The sequence below is a fragment of the Nerophis ophidion genome, linkage group LG03 (assembly GCF_033978795.1).
Source record: "Nerophis ophidion isolate RoL-2023_Sa linkage group LG03, RoL_Noph_v1.0, whole genome shotgun sequence".
NCBI classification, from domain to species: Eukaryota; Metazoa; Chordata; class Actinopteri; order Syngnathiformes; family Syngnathidae; genus Nerophis; species Nerophis ophidion.
The window spans coordinates 62,806,457-62,823,925 of record NC_084613.1 but is presented as its reverse complement, the minus strand read 5'-3'; the positions used below and the strand labels follow the sequence as shown (position 1 = coordinate 62,823,925).

General features: G+C 39.5%; 1 protein-coding gene across 5 annotated transcripts in view; it reads right to left on the bottom strand.

The window, feature by feature from the left end:
• The window catches only part of evla (Enah/Vasp-like a), a 102,958-nt gene that overhangs the window by 47,292 nt on the left and 38,197 nt on the right, over nucleotides 1-17,469 (bottom strand). The window contains exon 1 of one of the 5 annotated variants that reach the window (XM_061895855.1): nucleotides 10,335-10,587. The exons of 3 other annotated variants lie outside the window; for them this stretch is intronic. In XM_061895855.1, the coding sequence (XP_061751839.1) occupies nucleotides 10,335-10,423 (89 nt within the window). In that variant the 5' untranslated portion in view covers nucleotides 10,424-10,587. Of the gene's footprint in view, nucleotides 1-10,334; nucleotides 10,588-17,469 lie in introns of those variants that run through there. One more of the 5 variants, XM_061895860.1, reaches the window with a different exon arrangement.

The following is a 17,469-nucleotide window of genomic DNA, read 5'->3' as shown; positions in this document are numbered from 1 at the left end:
TTTTCCTTTTACGGAAGTTTTTTGTAGAGAATAAATAATGAAAAAAACATTTAATTGAATGGTTTAAAAGAGGAGAAAACACAAAAAAAATGAAAATAACATTATGAAACATAGTTTATCTTCAATTTCGACTCTTTGAAATTCAAAATTCAACCGAAAAAAAGAAGAGAAAAACTAGCTAATTCGATTCTTTTTGAAAAAATAAAAAAAAATATTTCTGGAACATCATTAGTCATTTATTTCTGATTAATATTAATTTTTGAATTTTGATGACATGTTTTAAATAGGTTAAAACCCAATCTGCACTTCGATAGAATATATAACAAATGGGACCAAGCCATATTTCTAAGAAAGACAAATCATTATTTCTTCTAGATCTTTCAGAACAAACATTTGAAAAGAAATTAAAAATACTTTGAAATAAGATTTAAATTGGATTCCACAGATTTTCTAGATTTGCAGAATAATTTTTTTGAATTTTAATCATAAGTTTGAAGAAATATTCCAAAAATATTCTTCGTTGAAAAAACAGAAGCTAAAATGAAGAATTAAATTAAAATGTATTTATTATTCTTTACAATAAACAAAACAAAAAACTTTACCATTGATTTCAATTGTCAGGAAAGAAGAGGAAGGAATTTAAAAGGTAAAAAGGTATATGTGTTTAAAAATACTAAAATCATTTGTAAGGTTGTATTTTTTCTCTAAAATTGTCTTTCTGAAAGTTATAAGAAGCAGCGTAAAACAATAAATGAATTTATTTAAACAAGTGAAGACCAAGTCTTTAAAATATTTTCTTGGATTTTCAAATTCTATTTCAGTTTTGTCTCTCTAAGAATTAAAAATGTCGAGCAAAGCGAGACCAGCTTGCTAGTAAAAAAAAATACAATTCAAAAAATAGAGGCAGCTCACTGGTAAGTGCTGCTATTTGAGCTATTTTTAGAACAGGCCAGCGGGCGACTCATCTGGTCCTTATGGGCAACCTGGTGCCCGCAGGCACCGCGTTGGTGACCCCTGCTCTAGAGGAAACCTAATATCATTCATTCAATTACAGGACAGTGTGTGTGTTTGTAGGCCGTAGTTACGTATGGTAACATGGCTGATAATTAGTAGCATACCATTCAGTTTTTTTCCATGGGTAAAATATTTTCCTCTCCTGTTTTATATATGGTGAAGTGCATCTTTACATATGCATGAAGGTTTTAATTGTGACTCACCCGAGGAATACAAAACAACGCAGCAAGAACAAAAAACTTCTTGTCGATGGTTGAGCTTAAACAGGTTACATGAGCGAGCCTGAAGACATGAGGAGCGGCGTGAACATGAGAGAGACGCGAGAAGACGGAGATCAAAAGCAAAAAAAATGTCAGGGAGGAGAAAAAACAAACAAAGCACCAACATGGAGCCTTCTGCCACACTGAGTGCTTCCTTGTGTTAAATAGGCCTCGGGTGGGGGAAAGGAGGCCACGTTCACTGGCAGGCTTTTGAATAAAGCAAAGAACGTCCCTGCGCACATGGTTAGACATATGTCCTCTATCACCATCTCACAAATTCCTCGCTCTTTCAACATTAAGGCTGGAAAAAACAGGTAGATGTTAGTCGCTCCCACCTGAGAACGCTTCTGCTACAGTGGCAATTAGCTTTGGCGGCCAGACTCATTTTTCAAACCCACTGCTTCACTGAGGAAGGTGTCTCGACTTTAACGTGAGCTTAGGATGAGTCATCACCACAAATAGAGTTGCCAGTATATGTTTTCATTAAAAACACATTGTAAGGTGCCTGGTCTGCCATAGAATATTGAGACGGAACCGGGTGTTGCCAACTTAGCGTCTCGTCTCGGCCACTATATTTTCCTCTTTTTCAAAAAAGCAACTGGCGACAAATCTAGTGAAGACTTTGGGAGTCTCTGAAATGAAAGCAATCATCGCTCTTCTCAACCAGCACTGGGTGCTGCTGTGGTCCCCTCCCCTTACATACTTTTAAAGTTAAAGTACCAATGATTGTCACACACACACAAGGTGAAATTAACCTCTGCATTTGACCCATCCCATTGTTCACCCCCTGGGAGGTGAGGGGAGCAGTGAGCAGCAGCGGTGGCCGCGCCAGGGAATCATTTTGGCGATTTAACCCCCAATTCCAACCCTTGATGCTGAGTGCCAAGCAGGGAGTTAATGGGTCCCATTTTTATAGTCTTTAGTATGACTCGGTTTGAACGCACGACCTACCAATCTCAGGGCAAACACTCTAACCACAAGGCCATTGAGCAGGTTATGTTCACTCAATTTTAGCAAATGGGCCATGGCTTATTATTTAACATCAATAATTACGTCATTAGGTTCCCTTAGAGCAGGGGTGTCAAAATTTTTTCCATTGAGGGTCACATCGCAGTCAAGGCTCCCCTCAAGGGGCTGCTTGTAACAGAGATTATATATGAATGTTTATGTATAATCGTATGCATAATATTTTTTACGTATAACTTGATGGATAACGTGTTTTGAAATCATACGTCACAAATATATTGTAATATTTATTTTTATTTTCATAAAAACTCTGAAATATATGACAATTTTATGTCTGTTGTATTATTTGACTATATCAAAGTTTAAAAGATAAGCAATTGCAGGACATGCATTTAATTTCTGTCTAAACGTAAGGAAAAATACTTTTAGTAAGACAGATCAAGTACTTTATTGACACACATTGGGCTTTGAGTTTGACACCTGTGCCCAAGTGTTTCCTACAGAACGGCAGTCAATTTATGGCGGTGGGGGCGGGGCAGTATCAAGATTACATCATCATGTATTTTGCATAATTGCCAACACTGCAAGCATTTTTTTAAAAGGCTAAAAACATTTTGTACATACAGTACATTAAAAGACAAATCTGTGTTCATATTATTTATTAGTATCCACTAGAAATGTAACGATAAACAGTAATAGTGATAACCATGGTAAAAATCCTGACGGTTAGTATAATCGTATTCAATTAAAATAATCGAAAAACAGTGATTGTTTACCTGTACCTCACCTTTTTGTAAGGGGCGCGGGAAGTTGGCGGACCCGTCAGCGATCCTGTTCTGTCTCCCTGTAATGTTTGTCTGATCTTGAATGGGATTGTGCTGAAAATTTTAATTTCCCCTCTGGGATTAATAAAGTATTTCTGATTCTGATTGATAACCACACTTTGATAAACTTACAGTATGGATCAACTATCCTTAGCTTGCTATTTTAGCCTAAATGGTAACATGAACATTAGAGACATTAACACCTTCCTCCATGAAGAAACAACATACACAAAGTCATCAATCTATAGTCGACAATGTCGAGTCGACACGGACAAAGTTGTCTTCGACAGGAAGTGAACGTCACATCAACCGGAAGTGAAAAAAACAGATCACCCAATCTGCATTTATTAAACTGGAGTTTATATCGATCACTTTGTGCAAAAACAGAACAGCATTTATTTTTAATGTGAATACTGTAGTTCTGTAGTTTAGACAGTAATGTGTTTATACAAGTTTAGATTGGGGTATGATGTTTCATAATGGGAAAATAGGTTAATGTCGCTTGTTTCCATTTTAGCATTTAAACTGGCTTGCAAGCTAATGCTAGTCCTATAAATTTATGAAAGTGCAGTTATCAATCCCGTTTTTTTGATCATTTTAATTTAGTTTTGAGTTTTACAGTAGTGATCATTATCGTTGTAAATGTGCATGTAGTACAAATGCCCACTGAGACATATTGTATGTAAAAGAGTGACTGATCTCGTAACCCATAGCAACGCATGCATATAGCGGTTCTCAGTTATCGAATATCAACCTAGGCCTAGGAATCAGTTCAGACACCATTTCAAAAGTACCAAATGGGCACCTGTATCGGATAATATGTAAACTACACCAAACCCTAATTACAATTCACTGCAAATTCCTTTGATGCTCATAACAAATTGCCCTTCTGAAACATAAGCAAGATTGATAAAAACATGGATTTTTTTCCAAAACAGAACAGACAACTAGAGTATTTTAGCCCAATATGCCTACCTCAAGTAATATGTACAGAAATCTGAGATATAACTAATTATAATAATCTCAATAATCTGTAAACAGAACTACAAAATGTCATGTTTTCAAATGACTAACAAGAATGATTGATATAACCCCTGATTCACAATTTTAATTTGCACAGTTTAAACCGAGGTTCAGCTAAAAGAGAAAACAGGGAATATTTCAAATTGTGTCAGAGTGCACTCAGTAAACCCACGTTACTGTACAGTACAGTAGCGAAAGGATTCATATGGCCCTGTTCCTGGATGGATTTTGTGTCATTTTGCAATGCAGTTTGCTGAAAATGATAGCAAACGCCACTCTAGATAGAAACTGACGCTGTGGTCAAAGTTGGAATAGCCACAAAACACATTTTAAGATATTTAACACTCTACTGCCATTTGGTGGTTAAAGATGAGCGTGCACCCCCAAAATTTGTCACGTTTCATGTGTCAGGTAAACTGTGACGAATGGGCCATATCTTGTATGTACACATTAAGAGTGCTAAAGTATCTGAAACTGTAAAAAGAAGGAAATCAGATTCAGGAAAAGAGATGCAAAAACACAAGAGGAAGTGAGATGTCCTGATTCAATCAGAGCTGGAGTGACGGGCGAACAGGGAGCCAACAACGAATTCATCCGGCGATGTTCATTAAAATTAATTATATTTAAAAAAATCATAACCTCTGGTAGAATAAACAACCAGCTGGGGGCAACGACAGCATCCAGGGAGACTTCCTGTGCGGCGCGGGAGGTAATTACGCAGTTAAATGCCCCCTTGGCTGCTCCTGAAGCTAATAGAGACAAAAGAGGAGAGTGAATGATATATAAGTAATGTCATTGGCAATATAATGCTTTGCTTATTGAAAAAATATATATTGTGTGTTTTATAGGAGCTCTTTGTATTATTAGGTCCATCAGTGCTAAATATTATAAACTTATCACTTTCCTCGGGCACTGTTCCCCTAGCATTCAAAAAAGCGGTTATTCATCCTCTTCTTAAAAGACCTAACCTCGATCCTGACCTCATGGTAAACTACCGACCGGTGTCTCACCTTCCCTTTATTTCAAAAATCCTCGAAAAAATTGTTGCGGAGCAGTTAAATGAACACTTAGCGTCCAACAATCTATGTGAAACCTTTCAATCCGGTTTCAGGGCAAATCACTCGACGGAGACAGCCCTCGCAAAAATGACTAATGATCTATTGCTAACGATGGATTCTGATGCGTCATCTATGTTGCTGCTCCTCGATCTTAGCGCTGCTTTCGATACCGTCGATCATAATATTTTATTAGAACGTATCAAAACACGAATTGGTATGTCAGACTTAGCCCTGTCTTGGTTTAACTCTTATCTTACTGATAGGATGCAGTGTGTCTCCCATAACAATGTGACTTCGGACTACGTTAAGGTAACGTGTGGAGTTCCCCAGGGTTCGGTCCTTGGCCCTGCACTCTTCAGCATCTACATGCTGCCGCTAGGTGACATCATACGCAAATACGGTGTTAGCTTTCACTGTTATGCTGATGACACCCAACTCTACATGCCCCTAAAGCTGACCAACACGCCGGATTGTAGTCAGCTGGAGGCGTGTCTTAATGAAATTAAACAATGGATGTCCGCTAACTTTTTGCAACTCAACGCCAAAAAAACGGAAATGCTGATTATCGGTCCTGCTAGACACCGAACTCTATTTAATAATACAACTCTAACATTTGACAACCAAACAATTAAACAAGGCGACACGGTAAAGAATCTGGGTATTATCTTCGACCCAACTCTCTCCTTTGAGGCACACATTAAAAGCGTTACTAAAACGGCCTTCTTTCATCTCCGTAATATCGCAAAAATTTGCTCCATTCTGTCCACTAAAGACGCTGAGATCATTATCCATGCGTTTGTTACGTCTCGCCTCGACTACTGTAACGTATTATTTTCGGGTCTCCCCATGTCTAGCATTAAAAGATTACAGTTGGTACAAAATGCGGCTGCTAGACTTTTGACAAGAACAAGAAAGTTTGATCACATTACGCCTGTACTGGCTCACCTGCACTGGCTTCCTGTGCACTTAAGATGTGACTTTAAGGTTTTACTACTTACGTATAAAATACTACACGGTCTAGCTCCATCCTATCTTGCCGATTGTATTGTACCATATGTCCCGGCAAGAAATCTGCGTTCAAAGGACTCCGGCTTGTTAGTGATTCCCAAAGCCCAAAAAAAGTCTGCGGGCTATAGAGCGTTTTCCGTTCGGGCTCCATTACTCTGGAATGCCCTCCCGGTAACAGTTCGAGATGCCACCTCAGTAGAAGCATTTAAGTCTCACCTTAAAACTAATTTGTATACTGTAGCCTTTAAATAGACTCCCTTTTTAGACCAGTTGATCTGCTGTTTCTTTTCTTTTTCTTCTATGTCCCACTCTCCCCTGTGGAGGGGGTCCGGTCCGATCCGGTGGCCATGTACTGCTTGCCTGTGTATCGGCTGGGGACATCTCTGCGCTGCTGATCCGCCTCGACATCTCTGCGCTGCTGATCCGCCTCCGCTTGGGATGGTTTCCTGCTGGCTCTGCTGTGAACGGGACTCTCGCTGCTGAGTTGGACCCGCTTTGGACTGGACTCTCGCGACTGTGTTGGATCCATTGTGGATTGAACTTTCACAGTATCATGTTAGACCCGCTCGACATCCATTGCTTTCCTCCTCTCTAAGGTTCTCATAATCATTATTGTCACAGACGTCCCACTGGATCATTATTGTCACCGATGTCCCACTGGGTGTGAGTTTTCCCTGCCCTTATGTGGGCCTACCGAGGATGTCGTGGTGGTTTGTGCAGCCCTTTGAGACACTAGTGATTTAGGGCTATATAAGTAAACAATGATTGATTGATTGATTGATATGTGCATGTTTTTCAAAAGCCACTGCATAGTGATTCAATCAAGCGTCACCATGAAGATTAGAGCTTCCAGGGTTAGCTGGGCTTGTATGGGGCCACCGCCTATGTGTGGCATGGGTGTTGGAGTGTAAAGTTACAGTATGGATGCCCATCTCTGTGCAAGTGTGTGTGTAAAATGGTGGGGTCCATCCGACAGAAGGGAGGAGGTCTGTCTGACAGGCTGGAATTAGAGACAGGGCCCAGCAGGCCGATCATTACCTCACTGCAGTCTTAAATCTAAATTAACCAGGACTTAGCTTGCATACAAGACCCTTTAATCTGCTCAACAGGGAAAGTAGTGCTCCAGGACGCCTGCTGGAGCTAAAAACAGCACAAGCCAACATTATTTTTCGGAACGCGCGAAAGCCTTTGCGAGACAACAAAGTGTATGTCTGTTTGGAAGAAAGGGCGAGTAATGTGGTGCAGATGGCAGCTGTAGCATGTTCTGATGCCCACTGTTTAATATGTTTGTGTCTATGCTTCACTGATTAGAGTATTTGGCGAGCACCATTTTGTCCTACTAATTTTGGCGCTCCTTGAACTAACCATAGTTGTGTGGACTCTGACACAAGAGTTTGTTTAAATGTATAACTTTCTCCAACTCTGCCACAGAAAGACGTGTTTTAAGCCACTCCTTCTTTGTCTCATTTTGTCCACCAAATGTTTTATGTTATGCGTGAATGCACCAAGATGATGTGCATTCACGCATAGCATGTTGAATTTATTGAATTGTGTGGAGGGCTAATCAGGCATATTTGCTCAGTGGATGACTGCAAGCTAATCAATGCTAACATGCTATTTAGGCTCACTGTATGTGCATATTAATTGATAAATGGGTTGTACTTGTTTAGCGCTTTTCTACTTTCAAGGTAGAGCTGGTTGATATTGCCTTTTTTTAATATTGCAATATTTTTAGGCCATATCGCGATATACAATATATATTACGACATTTTGTCTTGGCCTTGAATGAACACTTGATGCATATAATCACAGCAGTATGATGATTCTATGTGTCTACATTATAACATTTTTCTGCATACTGCATTAATATATGCTACTTTTAAACTTTCATGCAGAGAGGGAAATCACAACTAAGTCAATTGACCAAAAGTGTATTTATTAAAGTTATTAAGCAAAGGCACAAAAATTCAAGTCATTTCCAAAACATGCATTGCAAGATTGTCAGAGACATTTTAAGTGTCAAATAAAAATGAGCTGCATAAAAGGAAATCAAATAGTATTTGTCCTTCACTATGTGGTATGTTACTACGGTTATTAAATTCGAGGTTGGTACTAGGTGGGGATTGAACCAGGGACCCTCGGGTTGCGCACGGCCACTCTCCCACTGCGCCATCACTATGCCTGTTTGTAGGTATATTTGAGTTAATTTAATTTCCTTTCGTTATGTCCTCTGTGTATTTAATTTATATTTGCATGTCTCATTAAACATTATCTGTATGAAGTATTGGCTGCATTTCTGATAGTTGTGTGTGTGCCATGTTTTTCAAGACCACAGCAAACCTTGTTTTGATTTGTCATCTTAGTAACATCATGCACAAAATGTCTGACAATCTTGCACTTTCTGTTTTGGAAATGATATGAATGTTTGTGCCACTGCTTAATAACCAACAGTTTTGGTAAATTGACTTAGTTGTGATTTCCCTCTCTGCGTGAAATCTTGAAATTAGCATATATTAATGCAGTATAAACAATAATGTTTTAATGTAAACACATAGAATAATCATACTGTTGTGATTATATGCATCAAGTGTTAATTCAAGGCTAAGGCAAAATATCGCAATATATATTGTGTATCGTGACATGGCCTAAAAATATCAAGATATTAATAAAATACCTTATCGCCCAGCCCTACCAAGTAGCTACAGGGGCAGTATTTGTCATACCAATGTTGATACTGATACATCAAATTTTTAAGATCACAAAATGCTTAAATTTTTTATCACAGTTATTATAAGACAAAGCAATTTGGTGATTAAACCAAATACTAAGTACCGTATTTTTCGGACAATAAGTCGCAGTTTTTTTCATAGTTTGGCCGGGGGTGCGACTTATACTCAGGAGTGACTTATGTGTGAAATTATTAACACATTACCGTAAAATATCAAATAATATTATTTAGCTCATTCCCGTAAGAGACTAGACATATAAGATTTCATCAGATTTAGCAATTAGGAGTGACAGAATGTTTGGTAAAAGTATAGCATATTCTATATGTTATAGTTATTTGAATGACTCTTTACCATAATATGTTACGTTAACATACCAGGCACCTCCTCAGTTGGTTATTTATGCGTCTGCTAAACAGACACTGAGGATTTCCACGCACTGGACCATATCTTCCACTAAAGCATAATTTAAAAGTACAGTGTATATATATTGATACGGTGCAGTTAAGCATCCTATAATCTACATATACTGTCGCCAAAGCCTGCGTGACCCCCGTGATGACCAGATTGTGACCGCTGAGCTACACTGTAGTGTGTTTATCTAATGGCTGATACCCAAAGTGCAGTGTAACCCAGCAGAATGGGCTAAGCCATCGGAGTCAGTTTGTGTGTGTGCGTCTATAGAGCAGTGAGTGTCTATACAGCACAGAGCGAGGCCTTAATGGCATTAATGCCAACATTAATGTTCTTATGTTCTTAGCTAAATGTCCTGTTGTTTGTATAAAAGCTAAGCAGCGATGCATCAGTTTATAACGCATCTACATTTGCACAGTTATAAAATAACACAGTTACAATATGTGACCTACATACCGTTTTCCCTGCCAAGGCGATTTGCATATATTAAAACTCCCGATGTTGGTTCTGCATATTGTGGGGACTATGAATGAGGGAGAAGGTAAAACACAGACCTGACTTCCCCTTTTCAGAGGTCTGCAAATATACAACAAAATATGGCTGCTATAGCCAGAAGCAATGCAGTGTTAGATATGTGAGTGGATTAAACATGTATGAAGAGCCTATTAGAGATACTATATGGTTCGGAATAAAGAAGACCCGATTACTGACAGTATCCTACAGAGAGGATGCAACTAGGATGCTCTGAGACCTAATACAGGTTTGCCAGGAAATGATCTGCAGACACAAAAGCTAATCCAAAATAACCTCAATTCTTTGGCTGAACAACAGTTTGAAGATTAAGACTGTAGATTACTGTTCTAGCTCTGATTGAATTCAACAGGAAAAGATTCGCTGTGCAATTGCACACAATCCAACAAAATTTTGGGCTTCAGAATCACCAAGTATAATCTGAATGGTAACAAACCGTCCAAACATTTCCCTTTGGCTTGGACATCAATCACTGCTCGTCAGCACGCACACAAAGTAGTTGGCACCAACCTGCACAGGATGTGGTTATAAAAGAGCCCCGAGTCGCTGACGCTCTGAGGGAGGCCGTAACGCAGCACCCGTAGTTGCTGGATGTCCATTTTGGTCAACAGCTAAGTGACACACAGCTTTGCTTGTTTTCTACTCCATTAAAAAAGTCATCAGATGCATGTTAATCCTCTGGTAGAAAGCTTCTGGTGGAAATAAAAACAATAGCATTCAGTTCCAAACACAAAGAGATTATTTGCGTGAAGCAGCAAGCCTCCATCCAGCAACAAAGAGGTGGTACAAATGAAGTCATTGACCAGCCTGATGTTGCACTGACGCGTGTGTGTGTGTGTGTGTGTGTGTGTGTGTGTGTGTGTGTGTGTGTGTGTGTGTGCGTGCGTGTGTGTGTGTGTGTGTTTCACTGAATCTCTGTTATTGTCATACTGTTAACCCAGGGGATATTACCTCATATCCATCTCAATCAGCTTTTAACCCACCGCCCCCGCACTCATCCTCACATGCATTCAAATATATTTGTTTTATTGGCTATGAGGAAAATCAACAATCAATTTGTTGACAGTGATTAATATATATATATATATATATATGTATGTATATATATGTATGTATGTATATATATATATATATATATATATATATACATATATATATATATATATATATATATATATATATATATATATATATATATTCCAAAGGGAATAAGCAGTAGAAAATGGATGGATGGATATATATATATATATATATATATATATATATATATATATATATATATATATATATATATATATATATATATATATATATATATATATACATACATACATACATACATACATAACATATATATTAAAAATTTGGCGGTTAATAAATATATATACAAACCCCATTTCCATATGAGTTGGAAAATTGTGTTGGATGTAAATATAAACGGAATACAATGATTTGCAAATTATTTTCAACCTATATTCAGTTGAATATGCTACAAAGACAACATATTTGATGTTCAAACTAATAAACATTTTAAAGTTTGTTTTTTTGCAAATAATCATTGACTTTAGAATTTGATGCCAGCAACATGCGACAAAGAAGTTGGGAAAGGTGGCAGTAAATACTGATAAAGTTTGGGAATGCTCATCATACACTTATTTGGAACGTCCCACAGGTGTGCAGGCTAATTGGGAACAGGTGGGTGCCATGATTAGGTATAAAAACAGCTTCCCAAAAAATGCTCAGTCTTTCACAAGAAAGGATGGGGCAAGGTACACCCCTTTGTCCACAACTGCGTGAGCAAATAGTCAAACAGTTAAAGAACAACGTTTCTCAGAGTGCAATTGCAAGAAATTTAGGGATTTCAACATCTATGGTCCATAATATCATCAAAAGGTTCATAGAATCTGGAGAACTCACTCCACGTAAGCGGCATGGCCGGAAACCAACATTGAATGACCGTGACCATCGATCCTTCAGACGACACTGTATAAAAAACCGACATCAATCTCTGATTGACAAGGATATCATCACATGGGCTCAAGAACACTTGAGAAAACCACTGTCACTAAATACAGTTCGTCGCTATGTCTAGTGCAAGTGCAAGTTAGAGCTCTACTATGCAAAGCAAAAGCCATTTATTAACAACACCCAGAAACGCCACCAGCTTTGCTGAGCCTAAGCTCATCTAAGATGGACTGATACAAAGTGGAAAAGTGATTCTGTGGTCTGACTGTACACATTTAATTTTTTGGGGGGAAACTGTAGATGTTGTATCCTCCAGATCAAAGAGGAAAAGAACCATCTGGATTGTTTTAGGAGCAAAATGAAAAGCCAGCATGTGTGATGGTATGGTGGTGTATTAGTGGCCAAGGCATGGGTAACTTACACATCTGTGAAGGCACCATTAATGCTGAATGGGCCATACAGGTTTTGGAGCAACATATGTTGCCGTCCAAGCAACGTTATCATGGACGCCCCTGCTTATTTCAGCAAGAAAATGCCAAGCTACGTGTTACAACAGTGTGGCTTCGTAGTAAAAGAGTGCGGGTACTAGACTGGCCTGCCTGCAGTCCAGACCTGTCTCCCATCAAAAATGTGTGGTACATTATGAAGCGTAAAATACGACAACGGAGACCCCGGACTGTTGAACGACTGAAGCTCTACATAAAACCAGAATGTTAAAGAATTCCACTTTCAAAGCTTCAACAATTAGTTTCTTCAGTTCCCAAACGTTTATTGAGTGTTGTTAAAAGAAAAGGTGAAGCAACACAGTGGTGAACATGCCCTTTCCCACCTACTTTGGCATGTGTTGCTGCCTTGAATTTCCAAGTTAATTATTATTAGCAAAAAAAAATCAAAAGTTTATGAGTTTGAACAGCAAGTATCTTGTCTTTGTACTGCATTCAACTGAATATAGGTCGAAAAGGATTTGCAAATCATTGTATTCCGTTTATATTTACATCCAACACAATTTCTTAAATCATATGGAAACGGGGTTTGTATATACAGTGGGGCAAAAAAGTATTTAGTCAACCACCGATTGTGCAAGTTCTACCACTTAAAATGATGACAGAGGTCTGTAATTTTCATCATAGGTACACTTCAACTGTGAGAGACAGAATGTGAAAAAAAAATCCAGGAATTCACATTATAGGAATTTTAAAGAATGTATTTGTAAATTATGGTGGAAAATAAGTATTTAGTCAACCATTCAAAGCTCTAACTGATGGAAGGAGGTTTTGGCTCAAAATCTCACGCTAAACGGAGGAACCTGTTAACTATGTTACCAGCCAAGCTTTAAAATATTTGTGCAGGTCTGAATGTTTGTTATTAAAATGTTTACCTGAATATGAAGCAACAGTGGTAATGCTGTATTGACACATTTGGCGAGGCATGTTTTAAAGCAGAGCTTGCCTCGTGGCACTTCCGTGTTTAAAGCGTCATCTTTATTGAAAGTTCTGAAGCCCAAATGCCATCATATTGCCTTTTTATTAACCAGTAGACTCGCTGTTATTTTGTCATTAGTCTTTAGACGATTTTTCTGATTGTATGCGCTGTGTGTGCGTTTTGACACACGCCTCAGCTCAGCAATGTCACCGCTGCACGGCAGGCAGTACATGTGGATGAAAAATAACTACAAGTCTTCTCCAAAGGCAGTAGTACCTTTTTTAATTCATTAGTACCACGGTATTTTGTTAGTACATAAATAGCTGAAAGTAGTGATAACGTTGCTACAATGAGAGCTATAGGTTCTCAAGCAAATTGGTGGGAGGAAGCGGGCAAAAAAGGACTTGTTCAAGTAGTAGATAGAAGGGCTTGGCGATAAAATAATATCAATATAAATCGCGATGGACACTAAAATGTGTATGATAGAACGTTTTTTCTTTGTCGATAAAAACCGAAAGTTGCGAAGCAAGGTTTGTTACATGTGCAAAGGCACTTGCTCTCTTGTAGCCGTGCAATGCAGGAAGTGATCACTAATTAGAGGGAGTAACATGCTAACAGCCAATCAGGTAACAGTATCAACTATCATTTTGGTTGCGCCATTTTCTTGTCTCACTGTTGATTCTTTGCATGGAGTGAGAAGAGAAACTGAAAATGAGGACAGTAGATACCACATAAATTGTTGATAAAACATAAAAATGTACCTCGACATTATGGGTGTTTTTTGGATGTTTTAATACGAACTGTAGTCTGACCAATGTAAATTATGCAAGGCACTCGTCCCCACCATAGCCGCGCTCACTCGTTAGTGCGCAGCCTCTACTTCCTAGCACTATACCTGTAGAAAATAGTTATTCATTATCACGTTTATATTTACACACTTTGCACTATTTTGTTAGACTTTTAGACGTATTTCTTATTTTTGCACTTTAATTTTAAGAGGTCATTGTTAAATGTTGAGTGTTTCCCATGGTTGTGTTGACATTTTCTTTCCTTTCTGCCTTGATAGTTGATGGGATGATAATCAGATGAAGGGCACATTTAAAATAAACGCATTTAAACTTAATATATATTTTTACCTGGTCTTACATTGTGATACAGTTTTCAGCCATATCGCCCAGCCCTAGTAGATAGTACTTTTTGATTTTATTTTGTTGTTAAGTTAAAATAGCGTGCTGATATTGTTAATACTTTGTTCATGCCCCACTGATTTTCAATCTTCCTGCGCCTGTATTCTCATGTGTCTCTTTTTTCCCTTTTTCTGCAGCTATCATTTGGACTGGAGGTGGAGCTACTGGACCACCTGATGCTGATTGTTTCCACCCATTGTCAACTGCTGGTGTGCTGCTGAGAGATGTCCGTTCTTTCCTAACACGTTCTTGAACAAGAATCTCATGAACAACTCTTCTAACCTCCTAGAGCAGGGGTGCCCGTTACGTCGATCGCGAGCTACCAGTCGACCGCTGGGGTGTGTCAGTCGATCTCGAGCCAGGCTTTTAAAAAAAATAGACCTAAAAATTAGTGATCATCAATCTTCACCAAGACGTCACTTAAATGACATTCACGGTACCGGAGGGTCTTGTGAGATGACGCTGGCTGCTGCAAGATCATTATTATTAAAATATGACCGAGAGGAAGGCGAGAAACACTTTTTATTTCAACAGACTCTCGCGCCGTACCTTCCGTCAAAACTCTAAAGGCCGACTGCACATTTCCTATCTTCACAATAAAAGCCCTGCTTCATGCTGCCTGCGCTAACTAAATACAGAGTCTCGGAAAACTGGCGTGCACAAGCGATCCCTCAGAAAGCTGGCCTTTAGAGTTTTGACGGAAGGGACGGCGCGAAAGTCTGTTGAAATAAAAAGTGTTTCTCGCCTTCCTCTCTGTCATTTTTTCATAATAATGAACTGGCAGCAGCCAGCGTCATCTCACAAGACCTTCGGGTGACGTGAATGTCAATCAAGCAAGCTACGGAATTTGCCGCCAATGTTTTTCTTGTAAAGTGTATGGAAGCTGGATGAATTAGATGCCAAAAACCAACCACTTTCATGTGCTATTGTACAGAAAGGACAACTTTTTTTCTCCTCCATTTGAAAATGTGGGCATTATCATCATTACTGTCTGATTCCAATCAATGCAAGTCATCAGAATCAGGTAATACACCAACTTATATTCTTGTCTTCGTGAAAGAAAGACATTTATATGTGTTACACATGCTTGTATTATCATTAAACACATTTAACTTGTTTACAAAAATGTCCCTTTCATAAATAAATAAATATAAATGATATATATAAATGAGGTAGATTCCCTCGAGTTGGTCAATTGAAAAGTAGCTCGCCTGCAGAAAAAGTGTGGGCACCCCTGTCCTAGAGCCTATTAGATATGTTTTGTGCTTTCTTGTGTTACCATCACCTAGCTGGTAAATTGTATCATCATGACATCTCCCAATGTTACCATAGAGCCCTGCCTTCTAGCCTGGTTACCTGTTTATTTTTATTTGTGTTTCTTTATTCTTCATAGTACCCCTTTTCTGTGTACCATCTCTTTTTGATATTTCCACAAGACGTGGGTTAAAACCGTTTTTTAAAGGACAATTTTTGATACACAACTGCTTCCAGTCTTTGCATCTTGGGGTCTAGCTTACAAAGTCACAATACATGTGATCGGTGTCGGTATTGGTATTGCCCAATCTCACGCATGCATGTCTGGTACCGTAAACAGCACAACTTTATTTGTATCTTTAAGATCTGACTTACACTATAAAACAGATTCCATAAGAATATTGCACAAAACAATGTCCCTTTAGGAGCAGTTTAATTTATGCACAATTGAATAGACGATGTATAAGTAGGGTCCTCGCTCCATCTGTCTGTTTGAAAACATTGAAGACTCGTGTTTTTAAGGGTTGATTCCCCATTCACCAACACATATTAGGTCATGTCCGAAAAGTGAAAGCCAAATCCTTCTGACTCTAGCCTTTGTTGCCATAGCCACCCACAATTAAACACATTCCAAATGAGCTCCTATTGACCGGGATGCCCCAGAGCTCAGAGGACAGTATTGGCAGAAGTATGTGCATGCTAACTGGCCATTAACATGCAGTGGTAATTGATTACCTCAGGGTTAATTAGCGTTTTTATAAGGCTGGTACACACAAAGGTTGTTTTTCTAAATCTTAGAATAGGTCCAGCTCCTCCGGGTGATTCCCTTGTCCTACTGGGAGACTTCAACGCTCATGTTGGCAACGACAGTGAAACCTGGAGAGGCGTGATTGGGAAGAATGGTCGCCCGGATCTAAACCCGAGTGGTGTTTTGTTATTGGACTTTTGTGCTCGTCACAGTTTGTCGATAACAAACACCATGTTCAAACATAAGGGTGTCCATATGTGCACTTGGCACCAGGACACCCTAGGCCGCAGTTCCATGATCGACTTTGTAGTTGTGTCATCGGATCTGCGGCCTTATGTTTTGGACACTCGGGTGAAGAGAGGGGCGGAGCTTTCTACCGATCACCACCTGGTGGTGAGTTGGCTGCGATGGTGGGGGAGGATGCCGGACAGACCTGGCAGGCCCAAGCGCATTGTGAGGGTCTGCTGGGAACGTCTGGCAGAGTCTCCTGTCAGAGAGAGTTTCAATTCACACCTTCGGGAGAACTTTGAACATGTCACGAGGGAGGTGCGGGACATTGAGTCCGAGTGGACCATGTTCCGAACCTCTATTGTCGAGGCGGCTGATTGGAGCTGTGGCCGCAAGGTTGTTGGTGCCTGTCGTGGCGGTAATCCCAGAACCCGTTGGTGGACACCAGCAGTGAGGGATGCCGTCAAGCTGAAGAAGGAGTCCTATCGGGTTCTTTTGGCTCATAGGACTCCGGAGGCAGTGGACGGGTACCGACGGGCCAAGCGGTGTGCAGCTTTAGCGGTCGCGGAGGCAAAAACTCGGACATGGGAAGAGTTCGGGGAAGCCATGGAAAACGACTTCCGGACGGCTTCGAAGCGATTCTGGACCACCATACGGCGCCTCAGGAAGGGGAAGCAGTGCACTATCAACACCGTGTATGGTGCGGATGGTGTTCTGCTGACTTCGACTGCGGATGTTGTGGATCGGTGGAGGGAATACTTCGAAGACCTCCTCAATCCCACCAACACGTCTTTCTTTGAGGAAGCGGTGCCTGGGGAATCTGTAGTGGACTCTCCTATTT